The 19,531-nt window shown below is 44.5% G+C and overlaps 1 protein-coding gene across 4 annotated transcripts in view; it reads right to left on the bottom strand.

Moving 5' to 3' along the window:
• FAM13C (family with sequence similarity 13 member C) overlaps positions 1–19,531 on the bottom strand; it is a 132,904-nt gene that overhangs the window by 33,177 nt on the left and 80,196 nt on the right. For all 4 annotated transcript variants that reach the window (XM_082674165.1, XM_082674164.1, XM_082674163.1 and 1 more), the window contains one exon: positions 8,984–9,068. In XM_082674165.1, coding sequence (XP_082530291.1) covers positions 8,984–9,068 — 85 coding nt within the window. The remainder of the gene's footprint in view (positions 1–8,983; positions 9,069–19,531) is intronic.

Here is a 19,531-nt window from a genome sequence, read left to right on the forward strand (position 1 = left end):
ATAAATGACCTCCAGTTTAAAAAAGGTAGTATCAACGAAGGCCCAAGCAAAGGAAGATCACAGTTTCATTTTGGGAGGTGTAAACGATTTGAACTCACCCAAATTTTCAGTATTATAGTGATATTCAATAAATTTAAGTGTCTAGATGAAAATTAATAACTATCTTAAATATGCTTTCATTTCACATGGAAACTGGCTTAGCAAAGTACAGTGCCAAGGGAAAAGGAGGGTGTAGAGACCTCTAGATTGAATGGAGACAGAGGAAGACAACGCGGCAAGGTAGTGGATGAGAAAGACGAGGAGCCAGAAAGCTGTGGGGGAAGAAGAAGAAAAACACAGACACCACGATGGTGAGGGTGGGTGAGAAGGCAGGGTGACAAAGGCTGAGCTCATTCTCAGGAAACAGGCGGCGGAAGCAAACCTCTAGCCCGAGGCAGACTGAGGTCTTTACGCGTTAGTGACTTCTACCAGAACTCAGAACCGTGCTGTGGGCTACAGTAGTGTGAGCCACACTGAGGACAGGGTCAGGTCGCCAGATCTCTGTTGTATGGGGAAAGGGAAGAAGTCTGTTCTTTGCATTGTTCTGGAGGAGCACATATGAGGCAGGGATCGTTCATCGTTTTGGAAGCAGTTTCTACACAGCACCAAACCAAATGCACCCCTTGGGGAGAAAAGAAGAAATGATCTTCTAGACAAATCTACTGAGCGACTACATGAATGTCTGCACTTTCCTCTGATTATTCAAGACTTAACTTCTCTGCCTGTATGCACACTGTCGAAGAACCACTGAGAAATAACCAAGGGAAATAAATGGCCGATGGTGTCTCATCTCTGAAAACATCTTTTCCCCTCCCTGTGTCACAAAAGTGGAGCGGAGTGCTCAGCTAGGCTGTGAGGGTGGGGAAGGGGAAGAAAGAGCAAATATCACCCATGATAGTGCCCAAGACTCAGAAGCACCCTGCCGGTACAGAGAGAAGGCTGGGTGCCGGGATGTGATCATTTCTCAGCCCAAACAACTTTCCGTGTCTTCTAGTTGATTCCTGTGCAACTGATCACCTCAGCGGGAAAGCTGAGAAAAATCTGCTGGGAAGGTAACAAGGGCTATTTTCAAAAGAGGCTTTTCATTTACGAGCAGACGTGCTTTGAAAAGCAAAAGGGAACTTATATACAAAGCAAACAGGAAGACTACGGAAAGAAATTCCAACCTTTGCTGCAGGCCGTATCTTCACAGGCTCGTTCAATGTCAGTAAGGAAAAATTAATCAGAAAAAGTTGGACCCGCAGTTCCACATAGAGACGTGGAAAAGTATAATTCTAGGTTCCTGGAAGAGTCAGAAGAGGTTGTCCACTTTGGGTCTGGGGGCTGTTCAGAGCAGTGTCAGACACTGAGCATCTAGGCAAACTGTCGGATCACTTCTAGACTCTCCTTCATAAGCATGAAAGAATAACCAGAAAGAAAGGTATTTAAATGACTGTAATATAGGAGAAATTATGTGCACATATGAGAACTCTCTGTACTGTATGCTTGATTTTCTATAAACCTAAAACCTCTTAAAAATAAAATCTATTAATTAAAAAACGAACATGTCTATAAGCCCACTGGTTAACAGCCTGGGCTATGGAGTCAGAGCCCTGGGCTTGGTCCAAGATGCCACTTACTAACAGCTATTAGGTCCTTGGCCAGATGAGCCTCTTCACACTCAGAATCCTTTGTAAAATGTGTGGCGAAGACAAATAGGACAATACGTACACCACGGTCCTCGGCCTGTCTTAACAACTGAATTAAAAAAAAATTTTAATAATCACCTGGTGGTTTAGGTCATAGGACTGAATTTTTCCTTCCTTATAAGGCAGTTATAGAAATGGCATCAGAGAATTATACTGTCATCCATGAATTTTGAAATCATTTTTTAAAATGCTCTATTTGGAAAACAAGGGGTTAATGTGAAGCTCCCTCTTTCAGAAACTATGAAGAAGGCGATACAAGCATCAGAGAAAAATTATTAACAGTAAAGATCTTTTCCAGCCAAGCTATGTCATAGGTTTAGCACAGGATACATTTTATGGTAACAAATGTAGTTTCACCTTTAATAAGAGGTAGTTACTCCACCATCAGCATTGTAGATTATCACTGTTATAAATACCTTTTGCTTAAGAGAACTAGTATAATGTCAATCAAATGCAGGACTCTAGAGAGGACCTAGGGAATAAACAGTACTAAATGTCATTCCCACACCTTGAAAGTCATTAGAAATTATGATAGAATAGACATTTAAAGACAAATGCAAGCGTTATCAACTGGAGGAAAGGCATATAAGCTCTGAATGCCCAGCTTTTAAAATAATGATGGCTGACATTTACTGAGCATTTACCACAGGTGATGTGTTAAGACCTTCATAGGTATTATGCTATGTCATCCTCACAACAACCCTAAAAAGTAGATACTATCCTTTTTCCCTTTTTAAAGAAAAGGAAACTGCGGCAGAGGGGTCAAATAACCTGTACAAGATCACCCAATGAGCGCATCAGGTTCTACAAAGAGCTATGTTTCTGAACAAAGCAGAGCCAATGAATATAATTTATTTGGGCTTTCAAGAAGTCAATGGCATGGTGTTCGTACCAAGAGTTATTTAAAAACAAAACCAAATGACGACTGGGCTAAATGTTTTGTAATGGATAAAAAATTCACTTAATAATATGCCCCAAAGAAAGAGCTGAATTAGTAGCCTGATGACAGATGTGTCAGTACTAATCCTTGCAGACGGATCCTGGCTTAACCTTATTTCACATTTCAGAAATAACCCTGAAGTGGAAATAGAGTCCCAAGTCTAAGTTTGTGGATGATGTTAGTATTTTTCGAAGAGTAAAATGCAAAGCAACCACAGAAGCGGCTCACAAACCATGAGGCGGCTCCACGGCGGCAGGAGCCCTTCACTGTGGGCCAGCAGGCTCTTCCGCTGGACAACACTAAGCCTTCTACACTTAACACACAAGAAGCACTGGACTATTAGTTTTATGGGAAATGGGATTTTGGGAGCTCTTATAGACTATATTGATATGACAAAAAGGTCTAGAAGACAGTGTACATTTCTAGGAAGAGTATGGAAAGCAATCCAACAAGCATAATTACTTTGTAACTAGTTTATGAAACACTCCCGCTGCCCATATATTTTAGGTATTAATTCATCTTTTATTGAGATCACTGTAGTTTCACATGTAGTTGTGAGAAACAATAGATCACATGTACGCTTTGCCCAGTTTCCCCCAATAGTATCATTTTGCAAAAGTATAGGACCTATGCCCGTATTTACAAACAAAATTCTACTCCTCGACTCCATCTGGAAAACACTATGCAGGTCAGGGAAATACATATCAAGAAAGGCACAGGGGCCTAGAGATGGTTAAGATCAGAGGAGCTGAAATGACTATAGGAACAGAGGGGCTGCAATAGGTTAACCAACTACAAATCTAGATGCCTCCAGGCTAACAAAACAAAGTCAGGGATGGATTTTTAAAATGACTTTAAAACCTATTAGTTATACAGAGGGCATGTCTTTGGGCTTAATTTCAGATTCTAGAATATGAGAATCATGTGGACTTCACATTTAGACAGGATGGCAAATGATATCGTGTGAAACACTTAGACCACAGAATCTGATTGAGGAAACTCCCCCAACTCCTCCCCTTTCCTCCCAACCCCCCACCACTCAGTACTGTGGGACCGCCCACAAGTTACATTAACTCCCTCAGTTCATTTCCTCCCTTTCATCTGGGGATAATAATGGCACCTTCCTCCTAGGGTGGTTATGGCCATAAAGTAAGAAAATTCATGCAACAATGCCTGGTGCAAATGAAGAGGTTACTGTTAGCTAAGGTTGATATTATTCATTTAAAGACCTTTAAAGCACAGTTTCTAAACTTTGGCACGCTTGACATTTTGCACCAGATAACAATTTGTTGCGGCAGTGTTGGGGCAAGGGGTGTCTTGTACATTGCAGGGTGTTTACCAGCACCCTTGGACTCTACCCACTAGATGCCAGTAGCACTCACACTCCAGCTGTGACAAGAAAATAATGTCTCCAGATATTGCCAAATGTCCCGAAGGGGGCAAAAAAACAACAAACAAACCAACAAAAACACCCAGGTTGAAAACCACTGACTGCTGTTTTAAAGGAACCAGTTTAGGACAAGAAGATGAAGTACTACTTTCTACAGTGATAGCCATTTTCTAGTTAAAGCAACCAGTGCTATATACTAAAAACAAAAAAGGTTCAAGAAGGATTTAGAAATAACACACACACACAAACTCAATGTATAAAGTTTCTGAAAGACATTTGGAATCTGGGTACTTCTGACGCTGAGGTAATGTAGACTCCCTCTTACTGACTTTAAAAGACTGTCTGGGGCTGCTGCCAGATAGGATGAAACATTATGTGGATGATCAGACCCACCTAGTAGGAGACCTGAGATGCTCCCTGTTCCTGAAACCCAATTATAAACTGCACCTGCAGCAAAAACCCCTTTCGTGCAGCCCTTGGAGGGTACTGAGTTCTACAAAGTGTTCCTGAATCTCCCTGAACATCAGAATCATCAAGGGGAGCTTTTCAAACGTGGAAAGTTTCAGGCCTCATCTCTACATTTTAATTTTGCATCTTAGGGTGGGGAGCCCAGACATCTGTACGTTTAGTAAGCACTGCCAAGTAACTGGGAACATCTGGTCAGGTAGACAGTGTCTTAAAATACGACAGAGAAGGTCAGGCTCTCTTCGAGTCTGCCCCATTTCAACTTCAACCTTAGGAAGAGACCTACAGACCATACAGTATTCTTTATGGGAATAATTACAGACTGTACCTAGATATACTACATTAGTGCTTTCAAGCAACGTTAGCAACAAGGCTTTTACCCAAATGGAAAGTTCAATGTGAAAGTCAAGATTTTATAAAATAATTAATTAGGGATTGCTTTAGAATTATTACTTACAGTAATAAGTCTTCAGTTATCTCCAGTGACAGCTTTTGCTAAAAATTCCATCACCTGTGCTCAGACAGAACAGGGGTTACTATGCCTAGTCATGGGGAGCAACGTCAAATGGTCCTTGTACATACGTTGAAAATGACAATCTGGTGAAAAGACAATCCTCATTCCATTTTCCTATCAACACCACCAGAATAGATGCTTACTAATGTCTGGTGGAAACATTTGCTTCAGCTGTAAGAGAGGGCTGCTGATTCAGTTAGAGGAATTTGAGCCTCACTATCATGTGGGTTTCCATCTCGCATTATGCGGTTTGCAACCTAGAGGTAGGGTGACCAGCTGTCCTGGATTGCCTGGAATTGAGGACTTCCCAGCATGTGGAATTTTTAGTGCTAAAACTGGGGCAGTTGGTTACCCTCTGTACAGTGCCGAAGCTGCCTTGCAGCTGGTACCTTCTGTATCGCTTTTCTCTAAAGCCCTCTACATCCCTCAGATCTGTCCCTGTCCCCAGCCCGCCCATCTCGAGCTCTAGCTTGAGCACCTTTCTCCTGAAGTGAATGGACTGAGCCAACTGGTCACAGACCCTAAGGTATAAGTCCATGTGGTCTGTGAGCTCTTTCCATTGATGAAACTGAGTCAAAGAAAACCTAAGAGAACCTGACCTTCTTTCTCTCTTAATTCAAGACACTGTCCACTTAAACAGTGGCTCCCAATACTCAAGAATGTCTACGAAATATAAAGACTCCAGGACTTCCAACCCTAGACGGTCTAGAGATGAGGACCGAAAATCCCCAGGTATAAAAGCTTGCTGTTAATTGTGATGTGCGGGCAGGTTCAGGAACGCTCTCTAGAACACAGTGTCCCTTCGGGGTGCCACAAGACCTGCTCTTGCTGCAAGTGCAGTTTGTAATTGGATTTCTAGAACAAGGGAGCATCTCAGGTATTTTACTAGGTGAGACTAATCTTTGTATCCTGTAAACTCAAGTTAAAACACAATATTTGATCTCAAGACATAGAGAATACGGTACTTTGCTCAGACCAGCATCTCAGACGCCCCCTGCAAAAGTTAAACAACCTCAGGGACTTCCCTGGTGGTCCAGTGGTTAGGGACTTGGCGCTTCCACTGCCGAGGGCCTGGATTCAATCCCTGGCTGGAGACCTAAGATCCCGTAAGCCGTGTGGCACGGCCCAAAAAAATAAAAATTAAAATAAATTAAAAAATTAAAAATCTAACCTTGATGTTTAAAGAAAAGTTAAACAACTTTACTTAAGTCATGCCTTAAATCAAGTCGAAAGTAAGGTTGAAACCTACTTAAATCACAAGTTATATTTCTGAATGTTTGCTTTGAATGGTTAATTAGTAGCACATTATATCCAGATAGTCCTGTAAAAATCCCTTGTTGGATTTTGTCCTTCTTATACCAAATATTCACATCAACAATTAATAATCCAATATTTATAGACATCTAAGGCCCAGGGCTAGATTCTAAACTTTAAGAGAAAAAGAATTTTTTTAAGTTACTGTAACTTTTTACAGACTTACGACATCTGTGCTAATCCATGCAATCACACTATTATCAGGGCTTTACGCACACACACACACACACACACACACACACAAAACTATAGTTTCCAGGTGTTCAAAGATCACTCAAGAAATCCATTCACAGGCCCTGAGTTAAGAACAGCTGATCTAATATGAGCATAAATTTCTCCCTTCTGAGTGACACGTGGACTAGAAAATGCAGGGCCTTCCTAGAAGAGTGTGTCTTGGAAGACAATGAGACCACACTATCCCATAAATTGAACTGTGAAAGCCTCTCTGAAATGCTTATCACTTTGGCAATATTCCTGCCAAATGAAGAAACTCCTTAGGTCCCTGAAAACACCTAGAGTAGGTGGTTTATAGATTGTGTCAAAGGTATATTTTTTTAATAAAATTACAGTGAAACATGGGCGAAATAAAGCATTCCAAGGTCCAAAATCGGGGCTGGGACTTCTTCACTTTCCCTGCATCAATTCCCATGCAGTCAGTTTAGCTAAACGAGACTCCTTATTCATGAGCTCTGCAAAGGCCAAAAACATCAGGATAGGTTTTATCTTTGAAAACTTGCAGGAGCTGTTTTTGCCTAGTGCATGTGTGCACTTGTGCGCGTGTGTGCACACACACGCGCGCGCACACACACACACACACAAACACACCCCAAAGTGGAAACCTCTCTTTTTCATAAACACTCTTGGAAGGACTCTGGCGTATCTCAGATTCACCTACATTTTGGAAAATCCAGCATCCAGCCTACAGGCCTCCTCTATAAAGAGCCCTTTGCCCATTTCTGCCATTTGACACCTAACATGGAATATATTGATGGTTCTTTTGTGTGGGTGATCCCTACATAAACTTAGTACATATTTCTATTTTATAAAGAATGTGTTAATAAGTTTATTCAAAATCCCGTCCATCCAGAATGAGAAAACGTAAAACTATTATTGACCTTTGGAAAAAATAAGACACATACACATGAAAGTCATGTTAAAATATGTATATATACACATATATGTATATGTGTGTGTATATATCTATATATGTACCTCCATATCCAACAGACAGCAAAAATTTTATTAAACAGTCTTTGCCAGATACTTGTGAAGCTATACAAAGCATCAGATAATTCAAAAGTTAATTTGTATTTGGCTTGGGACTTCTCTATGTGTTTTGTACGCTGTTTACAGGGTGTGGAATATGGGGTTGGTAGAAGAAGAAGGGCACTGTCTAATAATCTGACTCCAATCCCTAACTGGCTTGACACTGGCTCCTACCTGATTGTACCTGCATCTCATCCAAACACAATGGCCAACAGAGCAGAGGAGCTCACCAGGCAACAAGGACGGCCAATTGGCTACCTGCATCCATAGGGAAGTAATTTACCACTTACCAGGAGGGCCACACTAGGCCTCAGTGTCCTTACTATGAATAGTATTATTTCACAGGTTTAACAATTTAAATTAATAGCTATGAAGTGCTTAGAACAGTGCCTGGATCACAGAAAGTCTTCCATAATAATAGTAGCTACTATTACTAGCTATTATTAGCCACTGTTATTAATACATATTCAAACACTGGAGATGGCTGTTTTGCCTACTTAGACCATGTGGGTCTGTTTTAAACAGTGATATCTTCAATGCACTATTGCTAATGGTATGGATACAGATTACCTTTGTAAATCTCTTCTTTCAACTCCTGGAGATAAAGGACATCTCATGAAGCAAGCTCACCTAAGCCTATTTCTACCATCCACTCAGAAACCAGTGTGCAAACCTCTGACCCACTGATGTTAGAAAAGATAAGCTGTGCTCTCGTTTCTGCCCATATAAATTTAGTACTTCTTTCCCATCGAAGTCTTCCTGGGAGCACTGATTTGCGTTCTGCTTGCTAGCCAACCTACTATCCCCGAGATTAAAACTAGAGAAACTAACAGCCAAATGAGACCCAAGTTTGAGACTTTTCAACACAGAAATTAATGCTAAAAAAATGAGACAGAAAAAGACAATATAGCATTGGAAGGAGCTGTGTCACTCACCTCCACCTTCCCTGGGGTGATGGATCATCTTACAAGCAGGTAACAGAAGAAACGAAGTAGCAATGTTGAAACTCCCCTAATCCCTCAAAAATATCATGAGCTGAGTCTCAAGACAGCACAGATGATCTAAATCCAGTGACATACAAACAGGCCACTTGTGTGTCACAGGAGACCGAATAGGAAAACGAAGACCAGGTATTACGGGTGCTTTTCACCTGACACCATGTCTGGAAGTCTGACCCTTGGCCCCCAGCTAGAGAGGGAGATGTGGATTCCAGCACATCTTCATGCCTCCTGCCCCCGCCCCCACTCAGGCCCCCGGTGCACCAGGCACTGTTTCCCACGGGGCCAGGTTTAGGAGGAAGCAGCAAGACGTAGAACTACCCTGACAGTACAGACGGGGAGCCCGCCCCCTCGAGCCCAGGCTCTTACCTGTGGCATCTGCCCCCTCAGCAGGGGCGCTCTGGCCGGACGCCGGGGCTGGATCCTTGACTCCGTGCACCTGAGCGGCTTCTTCCTGGTGTGTCAAAAAGGCAGAGCACAGATCAGTTTCCAGGGCTTGGAGCTTCAGCAAGGGATTCTGCCAGCAAAAGCAGAACATCGGGCTGGCTCAGTCAGATCCTGAAGCAACGCTGGGTCTGCAGCTCTTTCTCCGGCGCCTGGCAGGAAGGGGGTCTCGGCCTCAGCTGCTTCAGGCAGGGCTGGCTGTGCCGGCATCAGAGGCACGCTCTTCCACGGGCAGTCTCTGTTTCTGCTTCATATCAATCCTAACGTATATTGATTATCTGTGACACACGGGACTGATGATTTCGTCAGCAAGAGACACTGCACCCGGAGAACCAGTCTGAGAAGGTATCTGCTTCCCCAGTGGTTGAGCCTTTACGCTTTGCAAGTGTTTCATTCATTGTGCTGACATCAGGAGCGAATGACATTAGGCCCCTCCCAGGCTACCATTCATAAAAGCCCGCAGTGCACACAGTGATTGCTGCAGAGGCCGCCTGGCAGCTGGGAGGTGCTTCGGGGCTCCCTTATCTGCATCTGCGTGTGGGGTGTGTGCGTGCCTGTAGGTGTGTAGGGGTGTGTGTGTGTGTCTGTACGTGTATCTTCTGAAGTTACTTTTCTCACATGGAATGGATACAGCTGCCTTTTACCAAGAACAGAGTGGAGGGATGGAGGGAGATGACCTTGGTCCCTTAGTCTGACCCAGCCACTGAGGGAGAAGCAGTTTACCGTTCATCACTGCCAGCACAAACTCCCCACTCCCCCTCCTCCTTTCTCATTTTAAATTCCTCCAGCGGTTCTTAATAAGAGCAAAGTCAGACAGACTGACGCACGTGTGCGTATGCTGCTGTGATGCAGACGCCCCGGCAAATTCATTCCCCCAACCAGGTCAAAGTGAGTCATGCTGAGTCCCTGGCTGGGCCCCAGTCCCCTGCAACAGGGCAGCTCTGCAGGCCCCAGAGCTCCTGGTGGGGGACGGGGGGCTACCCGGAGTGGAGTCGTGTGTCCTTTTCCCTGCTCTGACCCTGCAACACACACGTGCGCACACACGCACCCAAGCACCTGCTGACAGCCCGCCTTCATATAACCTATTCCCCACACACCCTCATAACCACCACTACATCCCACCCCAGACACACGCCCCCAGACCATGGCCCACACATACCCTCACGCCCTATCACACACACACTCCGCCCCAGATGCACCCTCATTCCCATCTCCCACTCTCACACCCTTCCCCACCCCTTGTGCCCTGACACCCTCACACCTTACCTCACATACACACCCACGCCCCGCACCTCCTCCCATCCCAACCCCTCCCCGAACACATACCCTCATCATACTGTTGATGTGAGTACATACGAACCCACAGCGGTGTTTTAAAAGCTGCTCACTAAGAAGAGAAAAACAAATACCGTATGCTAACACATATATATGGAATCTAAAAAAAAAAGAAAGAAAAAGAAAAAAAATGGTCAGAAGAACCTAGGAACAAGATGGGAATAAAGATGCAGACCAACTAGAGAATGGACTTGAAGATATGGGGAGGGGGAAGGGTAAGCTGGGACGAAGTGAGAGAGTGGCATGGACATATATACACTACCAAACGTAAAATAGATAGCTAGTGGGAAGCAGCCGCATAGCACAGGGAGATCAGCTCAGAGCTTTGTGACCACCTAGAGGGGTGGGATAGGGAGGGAGGGAGACACAAGAGGGAGAAGAGATGGGGATATACGTATAGCTGATTCACTTTGTTATAAAGCAGAAACTAACACACCATTGTAAAGCAATTATACTCCAATAAAGATGTTAAAAAAAATAAGTAAAAAATTTTAAAAAACAGCTGCTCACTGAGGAATGTCTTAAATCTGTTGTCTCTTGGCCAGTCTGAAAGCGGCAGGTCCCTCGCAGGCTCAGGACCCCTCCTCTGCTCAGCTCAGAGTTGGAGCAAGACCTCGTACAAACCTCCCTGTGCTCAGGGGCTGCTGCCTGGGAGCCCACAGCTTGGATGAAGCATCTGCCTGACACCAGGCCATTTTTTTATAGTTTCTTCTTCCTCTCTGGGATGTTTTCCCAGAAGCTAAGTGTGGAAGCAAGAGCCCAAGGCTACTGACAGGTGGTACAGAAGAAGCAAGGGCACCAAGTTTCTGGAAAGATTTAGTACCCAAGCATCTGGGAAGCAAAAAGAATGATTCCAGGCAAGCTTCCAACTGAAGGACTTTGGATATTGGAGTGACCTCTCAAAAAGAGCAAAACTACCCTGAAAATTAAGAAATAATGCCATGAGAATGTAAGACGGCACAGCTGCAACAGCAAACAGTATGGTGGTTCCACAAACAGGTGTTTCTAAAAATAGGTAGTTCCTCAAATATGGTAATTCTGAAAACAGAACTACTGTATGATCCAGCAAACCCACTGAAAGAATTGAAAGCAGTGACTCTAACAGATATTTGTACACCCATGTTCACGGCAACATTATTCACAATAACCAAGAAATGTATTATGGACTGAACTGTCTCCCCCAAGTTCATATATTGAAGCCCTAACCCACAATGTAACTATATTTGGAGACAGGGCTTTTAAGATGCAGTCAAGGTAAAATAAGGTCATAAGGGTGAGGCCCTAATCCAATATGACCAGTGCCCCTATAGAGAGAGAGAGAGACACCAGGGATGCACATACACAGAGGAAATGCCATGTGAGGACACAGTGAAAAGGCAGCCATCTGCAAGCCAAGGAGGAGGCTTCAGGAGAAACCAATTTTGCCAGCACCTTAATCTTGGACTTCTTACCTCCAGAACTGCGAGATAATAAATGCTGTTTCGGCCACCAAGTCTCTGGTATCTTTTTGTTAATGGCAGTCCTAACAGGGTATTAGCAGATTAATACAAGTTGGAAGCAACCCAAGTGTCCATCCGCAGATGAACTGATAAACTAACTGTGATAGATACATACAGTGGAATGTTATTTAGCCTTAAGGAGGAAGAAAATTTTAACACACGCTACGACATGAATGGACCTTGAGGATATTACGCTAAGTGAAATAAGCCAGTCACAAAAGGACAAGTATCTAGAGCAGTAAAATTCATAGAGATGGCAAGTAGTATGGTGGTTGCCAGGGGCTGGTGGGGAAGGAAAGGGAGTTAGGGTTTAAAGGGTGCAGAGTGTGAGGTTGGGAAGATAAATAAAGTTCTGGAGCCGGATGGCGGTGATGGTTGCACAACCGTGTGAATGTGCTTAATGCCACTGAACTGTATACTTTAAAATGGTTAAAACGTTAAATTTTATGTTATATCTATTTTACCACAATTTTAAAAAACAAAAAGTAAAAAAGAAAGAAAACCAGTCCTTCTCTACATTTAGAGGGAGGACGTGGAACCAGCCGCCTCCTGTAAACTCTACGTGCTCTTGCAGATTCTACAAAGCAGAGGAGGACATGGCCTTCACACCAAACCAGAGGCCATCTCACCGAACCAGAGGCCATCTCTGCTACGTACTGTGCAGCTAACTTGGGGCAAGAATCTTGGCTATTCTAAGCCTTAGTTTCCTCATGCATAAAAAGCGGCAATAATGACAGTGACAGTGGCACCTGCTCGAAGAGTTAAACAAGGGAAGGCACAGAGAGCACTTTGCACAGCGTCAGCACGTGGGAAACACTCAAGCACTGGACTCCGTGGTTATTACGTTCATCTCCAAACCCCAGGGGCTGCTGGGCAGAGGGTTGGTGGTGTGGGAGGCCAGACCCCATAGCATCTCTTGACCTTGACTCATCACTCTACCCCCAGGGTCTCACTCTGCATCTGCCCAGGAAGAACCTGAGACTACGTGACTTGAAAGTTCCCTTCCAACTTTCGAGGAAAGAAAAGCAAACATGTCCGTGTACTGGGGCTGGTGCACAGAACCTGACAGAGTGGATGCTTGGAAGGTGTTTGTGGAACCGAAGCAAGTGTTCACACAACACAAATCAACAGCAAAGAATCTCACTGCAGAGGAGCTCGTCAGGTCACGTTCAGAGGACTCTCTCCTCCCCCAGAGAGTGGGGTGTAATGCTGAGACCCAGTTACCACTGGGAGTAGTCACAGGTGGTTCTCACCCGTCTTCCCGCCCTCCTCCTCCCTCACTTGTACTCATACTGAAACCGAACCGATGCTCCGAGCGTCGAAGGAGATCCATTTGCACGGCTGGTTTGCTCCTCTCTCAGACACCAGGTAGGAGGAAGCTTAAAGGAATGGGGGAGAGCAGAGTGGCAAATGGAACAGGAGAGAGGAGATGAAGGTCTCGAGGGACAAGAAGACATCCAAGGAGAAGGGAAAACATAAACTGCTGGAATTGAGGAGGCAGAATGGAAGAAACTCTGCTCACCGACTGTCATCAGCTATGTCCCTCCCCAACCCTCACTGACCCCTTACCTGAGGACCACCTGCTGTTCCTCAGCACAGGGACAGAGAGTGGAGGCTTGGATGCCCCGTGTGGGATGGAGCCTGGTGACCAGAGAACACACAACAGGGGAAGCTGGAGGCTTTGCCTATGAGCAATCTATGCCACTGTCACATACATGTCCTTCCAGTGGCCAACAGGAGGAATCCAGCCTGTCCCATCAGGGCTGAGCCCCACAGAGCCTCCTCTGAGAAGGCTGGAGCACTGCTTGCATCACACACGTGAGGGTCATGCCCCCAGCAGCTGTACCAGCACACGTGCAGCTCCCAGGCTCCGGCAGCTCTCAACGCACAAAGAGATACACTGGGCTCTGGAGCATGAGACTGATGTCAGCCCCTTCCTCGCGGGGCTCCAGTCTAGTGGGGAGATGGCTACTACACTGTCATAGGGTGATGGAGGAAAGACACCACAAGCCCGCAGACAGTGAATAAGCAGCTGTTTCACTCTCCAACCTTGCCTGACTTGGTGACCTTTTATGCAGGAATGAGCTTTACCCCTACAGAAAAATGAAGGGCAGTCAACCCCTGTGGTCCCAGTGCTACCTCCGGCCCTTCTCTTGCTCGGGGGCCGCGGGGTGGGGGGGCTCCTGGTCCCTGGCAGGCTGCCCCCAGCCCCTCCCTTGAGGCCAGCCTGCCAGCTGGCTTTTCCAGGTTTACATCCAAAGTCTCCCTGAATGGGTCTCTACAATCTGCAGGAAAACTGAACAAAGGCTGATGGATCCTCTAAAGAACAATGCCTACCTCTGCTTCCCCCGTTCTCCCATCTGGTCATCAAAGAAACCGGAGAGACGTCCGTGAAACCTAGGTGTGCTTTTCTACAAGCTAATTTTTCTCTTTTACATAATGGAAAATATGCGACTTGTTTTAGAAAATGCTCTACTCATTTTCTCTCCTCTACAATTACCGGGTCCCACTTTAGTTGGCTGGAATGGAGAACACCCACACAGGCTGGATGGTGGAATACTATTTTAGGATGCCTTTGTCTGCAATTCACCAGTTGCAGAGGACAGACAGCTTACTTTTACTTTCTGTGAAGCGGTTTCGTGACCCTCTCCCATCTCTATCCAAGAACTGTGCATAGATTCTCTGTGGCAAAATCAAACTGGGAATCTGCTCAAAACAGAGGATAACAACAGGGTCCCAAACAACCCCATTTCTATTTACCACTCTCTTCCCTGAGCTTTCCTGTGTCCTGTGTAGGCTCCACCCCAACACACACACACACACACACACACACACGCGCGCGCGCACGCATACACACACGCACACACACACGCACACACGTGCACACACACGCACACACACCCCACCCCTCCTTTCCATCTACTCCCTGCCCCTACCTCCCCAGGCCTTGAATCCAGCTGTAGTTGCTTCACAGTCAAATTTCCATCAAATCTTAAGCCAGCTCTGATTACCTCATCCAAAGAGGGCCCCCCAATTTCTCTTTTAGTATCTTGATTTTTTCCTTCCCAACACTCACTATAATATAGAATTTTATTTATTTCTCTACTTGTTTATTGGCTCCTTCCAGCTCCAGAAGGGCTGGAAGCATACTGCCATTGTTCACGGCTGTACCTAGCACAATGAGTAGAATAGGGGCCAACCATAAAAATCCTGCGTTGAATGTTAGTGTTGTTTGCCTGGACCCTTTAGGCAGTACTTGGGAGGCCCTTCTGAGTATCCAATTTCAAGCCTCCTTGCTGCCCTGGTTCAGAAATTTTAAAATGCTTACGAATCACTGAGGAGTTTGTTAAAGACATACGCTCCCAGGCAGGGACAGACACGGATTCTGTGGCCTGGGGCAGGGTCACTTAGATGCAGGAGGTCCAAGGTCCACACTTTGAGAAATACTGCCCTATTCCCTAGGGACTTGACCCACCCTAAATGCTGCCTTGGTTGCCTGTTTAGCGCTACCTGTCCCAGGAACAATAGCTTTTCCCTGACCTCCAGCCTTCTGACAGCCTCACTGGCCTCCAGCCCTGGTACCCCCTGAAGCGGGACCTCCACATCAGGAAGTATAAAGTATGGGGTGCTCGGAAGCAAGGCAGTGTTACCTCCTGAACTGCTGCTGCCGTCCTCTGGGTGTTCTTGCCAAAAGAAGTGGGACTTCCTCCAAGGGTGACGGCTACAAAAAAACGCCAAATTCACCCCATCCCTAGGGACACTGGGCATTTGGCTAATCCCTGTGGGGCCTGTGTTGCTTATGTCCCAGTATGCTTTGCAGCCAAGTCTAACTGAAGACCAGTACACCTCGGCTCAGCCCATCCCAGCTTCCTCGGGATGGTCAGCCCTCACTGTCCTGCACTACCCAATGGAGAGATTCAATATAAGAGAACAAGCTATTCACTTCAAGGAGTCCTCTGTTGACAAGAGGATCCAGGTCTTATTCTCATAATAGCGGCACCTCTTTCTTAAACATGGGCAATCTTGCCACCACACATGATAACCCAAACCAAATTTCCTTCCAGCCAGATGATTAGATTTCAACCTAGGAAGAGGGAGTCGTGTACTTAGTTTTACCTGTTTGTGATATCCTCAATATGTTTACTTTATTAAATAAACAATAAAAACAAGATGTTTGGGAGAGAATAATATAGTTCTATAAACTCACGTTCTAAAACAGGACTCTAAGCTTTTCTACATGATAAGATGTGGATTTTTGAAAAATAGAATATGTCTCATTTTCAACTCATGGAATGGACTTCAATAGTTTCCCAAGGTCATAGTGACTGGTTCAAGAATGGGCTACAAGTCACAAGCCAGATAAATGAGACTCAAGTATGGAACCTTATGGATCTAGAAAGGACTCCATTTCTACTGTGTGATAGGCAGAATCTTAAAGATGGCCCCCAAGATTCCTGTACCCTGGTTACTCAATCAAACACGAATTTAGATGCTGCTAAGAAGAGATTTTGCAGATATAATTAAAGTCCTAACTCAGGTGACCAAGGATACAGAGATTGCTTGGATGGGCCTGACCCAATCAGGTGAGCCTTTTAAAAGCAGAGTGTTTCTTCCAGCTGGCAGAATACAACATCACAGAGATCTGGAGCACAGAAGGATTTGGTGCTGCTGGCTCAAAGGTGAAGGGGCCCATGTGAGAGGGAACGCAGGCAGTGTCTAGAAGCTGAGAGCTATCCCCCAGACGCTGACCAACAAGGAAAGGGGGTCTACAGTCCTACAACCTCAAGGAAGTAAATTCAGGCAATGACCTGAATGAGTTTGGACATGGACTCTTCCCTGGAACCTCCAGATAAGAGTCTATCACAGCCAATGCCTTGTTTTCATTTTTGTGAGACCTTGAGCAGAGAATCCAATGGAATCTACTCAAATTTATGACCTACACAACTGTGAGCTAATAAATGGATGTTTGAAGCTGTTAAGCTTTTGGGAATTTGTTCCACAGTAACAGAAAACTAATATACACTGGAATTACTAGCTGTAAGAACAGTGTGTCCCTAGAGAGCGTTGGTCAACCCAAAGATAAGGTCAATATAGGAAAGCAGAGTCAAAATGGAAAGAGACGGCATCTACATGACGAGTCTTTAATCCCTGGAACTAGCCATTTGTGAAGCCTATCCTGATCCTAAGGTTTCAGGCGTTTGAATCAATAAAATCCTGTTATTTATGAAAGCCAGCTTGAATTGACTTCCAGTCACAAGGAAAAAAAACCCAGATACTGGAAAAAAAATTATCAGTCAATTCTGATCTAAGGCCCAACCCTATAGACTGGGTTTGCATTTCAATAGAAAAAGACAGCTGCCTATTCCTACAGAAAGAAATACCATTCAGCCAACTCAGGAGTCTCAAGGGCCTGAATAAGCCTCCTGCTAGACCATTTTCTCAAAATTAAAACAATTTTGAGGGAGAAACACATCTCAAACAAAACAGTAAGTACCATCTGGAGGTCTGCTATGGCTTGACGCCAAAACGTATCTATATGCTAAACTATGGATGGTAATAAAAAGACAATCAAATCCTTCACATGGAGACCCACACGTAGACATGTGCACATACACTCAAAAAGGGGCGCAATTTGCCTCATTCCATCCGTCATGGGAACCTATGACTAAATTCTACAAGGGCTGGGAAAATGAAGAAAAACAAAAAAAGGTGGAATCAGTGAGTGTGAAAACTGAAAGCAGTCCTAGAGTTAACCCAATTCAAAACCTGCCTCCATTTCACAAATGAAAAACTACAAGAAGTTGATGGGCTGCTTTATGATATGCAGTCTGGGAGTTGGAAAAAGGAGGAGGAGGACCCAATATGGCATGTTTTCTCAGGGAAGGGGAGACCCATTCATTTTCTTCATACATCTCTTATTTTACTTAAATGAAACTGAAGCCAGGAATGCGATCTACTAGGATGTGGAGAGGGAAAACGATATTTTTTCTCATTTTATCCTTCAAGCAACTTTTTGAACTACTGATTGCTTATTGATTACATGGACACAGGGAAATGACTAAAACCAAGGATCAAGGTGGATTAGACATTGACGATCTCAAGTCTAGAATATTTTCCAATCAGGATCTATGACACCCCAACGAATAATATCTTCTGATGTTTTACAGAGGCAGATATTTTCCAACCAGGATCCAGGGGACCCCAACAAATAAAATCTCCTGATGTCTTACAGAGGCAGAGTGTGAAAGTTCAGCTCAACGCCAGAATGGACACTTAATCAGGTTTTCAGAAACCAACTCCTACAGTATACTCCCAGAGATACCAAAACTCATGGAACGGAGAGGCAAGTCCTATCAGGAGAACCAAGGTCAAAAACTAGGGGCTTGAGACTGGCCGAAGAAAAGTGAGGCTGGCAGGAATCAGGTCTATACTCACACCCAGTAGAAATAAGAAGTGAGTTTTTCAGTTCACTGGGAAAGTACTGGGAACACACCCAGAGACAGATGCTCATAGGTAGCTATGTCACATCATGTATCACCTTACTACATACAGGAGAGCTCGGGTCAAGCACCAGCTCTGGGATCAAATATAGCTGAGCCCCATCTATCTGTGACAGAGCAAGTGGAATTAAGAAGTTTAAAAAGTAGATGTGAAATACGAGATGTGAAATTTGGAGAAAATATAAAGCACATATGTAACATCTTAAAATTGCTACAATCGACAATTACAACATTAGGGTCCATAGAAACATCTGGAAAGTATTTGCAGACCATGCTTCTTACAATGCTCAAGAAACTGCTTTTTTACTTTAGACTTGCAAGTTGGAATGGAAGGAAGACAGCAGATATGGAACTAGTGGGTTCTTTTTAAAGAACTAGAAGGCTGTGTGTTGGTGGCTGTGGTGTATAAATAAAAGGGACACGGGCTTCCCTGGTGGCGCAGGGGTTTAGAATCCACCTGCCAATGCAGGGAACAAGGGTTCGAGCCCTGGTCTGGGAGGATCCCACAGGCCGTGGAGCAATTAAGCCCGTGGGCCACAACTACTGAGCCCATGCACTGCAACTGCTGAGCCCACGTGCCTGGAACTCGTGCTCCACAACAAGAGAAGCCCGCACACCACAACAGAGTAGCCCCCCCAACCCCATCGCAACCAGAGAAAGGCCGCACGCAGCAACGAAAACGTAACGCAGCCAAAAATAAATAAATAAATAATAAATAAATAAATAAATAAAAGGGGCAAAGAGCAATGAAGATAGGTAACATAACAAAAAATTCTACCTTACATATCCACTTGGAGATGGAAGGAATACTCCTATAAAAAATCAGCTGTATAGAGAGACTGAAAGAGAGTTCATTTTTAAAAAGTACAATTAGTAGCAACTGATCATGAGTCAAAAACTAGAAACAACCATACAATGGGTTACAGCAAGGAGAGTGAAAGCTAAAACTACGTGCCAAACATGTATGAATCTCATAAACATTAATACTGAGTAAATGAAACCAGACACAAAAGAGTACATACAGCCCATTTATAAGAAATTCAAAAAAAGACAAAACAAATCTACTTAAGTCCAAAGAACAGTTATCCTTATAGGGGAAGAGTGACCGGAAGGAATTAAATAAGGGTGCCTGGATGCTA

This window comes from Grampus griseus, assembly GCF_964374135.1.
Source record: "Grampus griseus genome assembly, chromosome: 16".
NCBI lineage: Eukaryota > Metazoa > Chordata > Mammalia > Artiodactyla > Delphinidae > Grampus > Grampus griseus.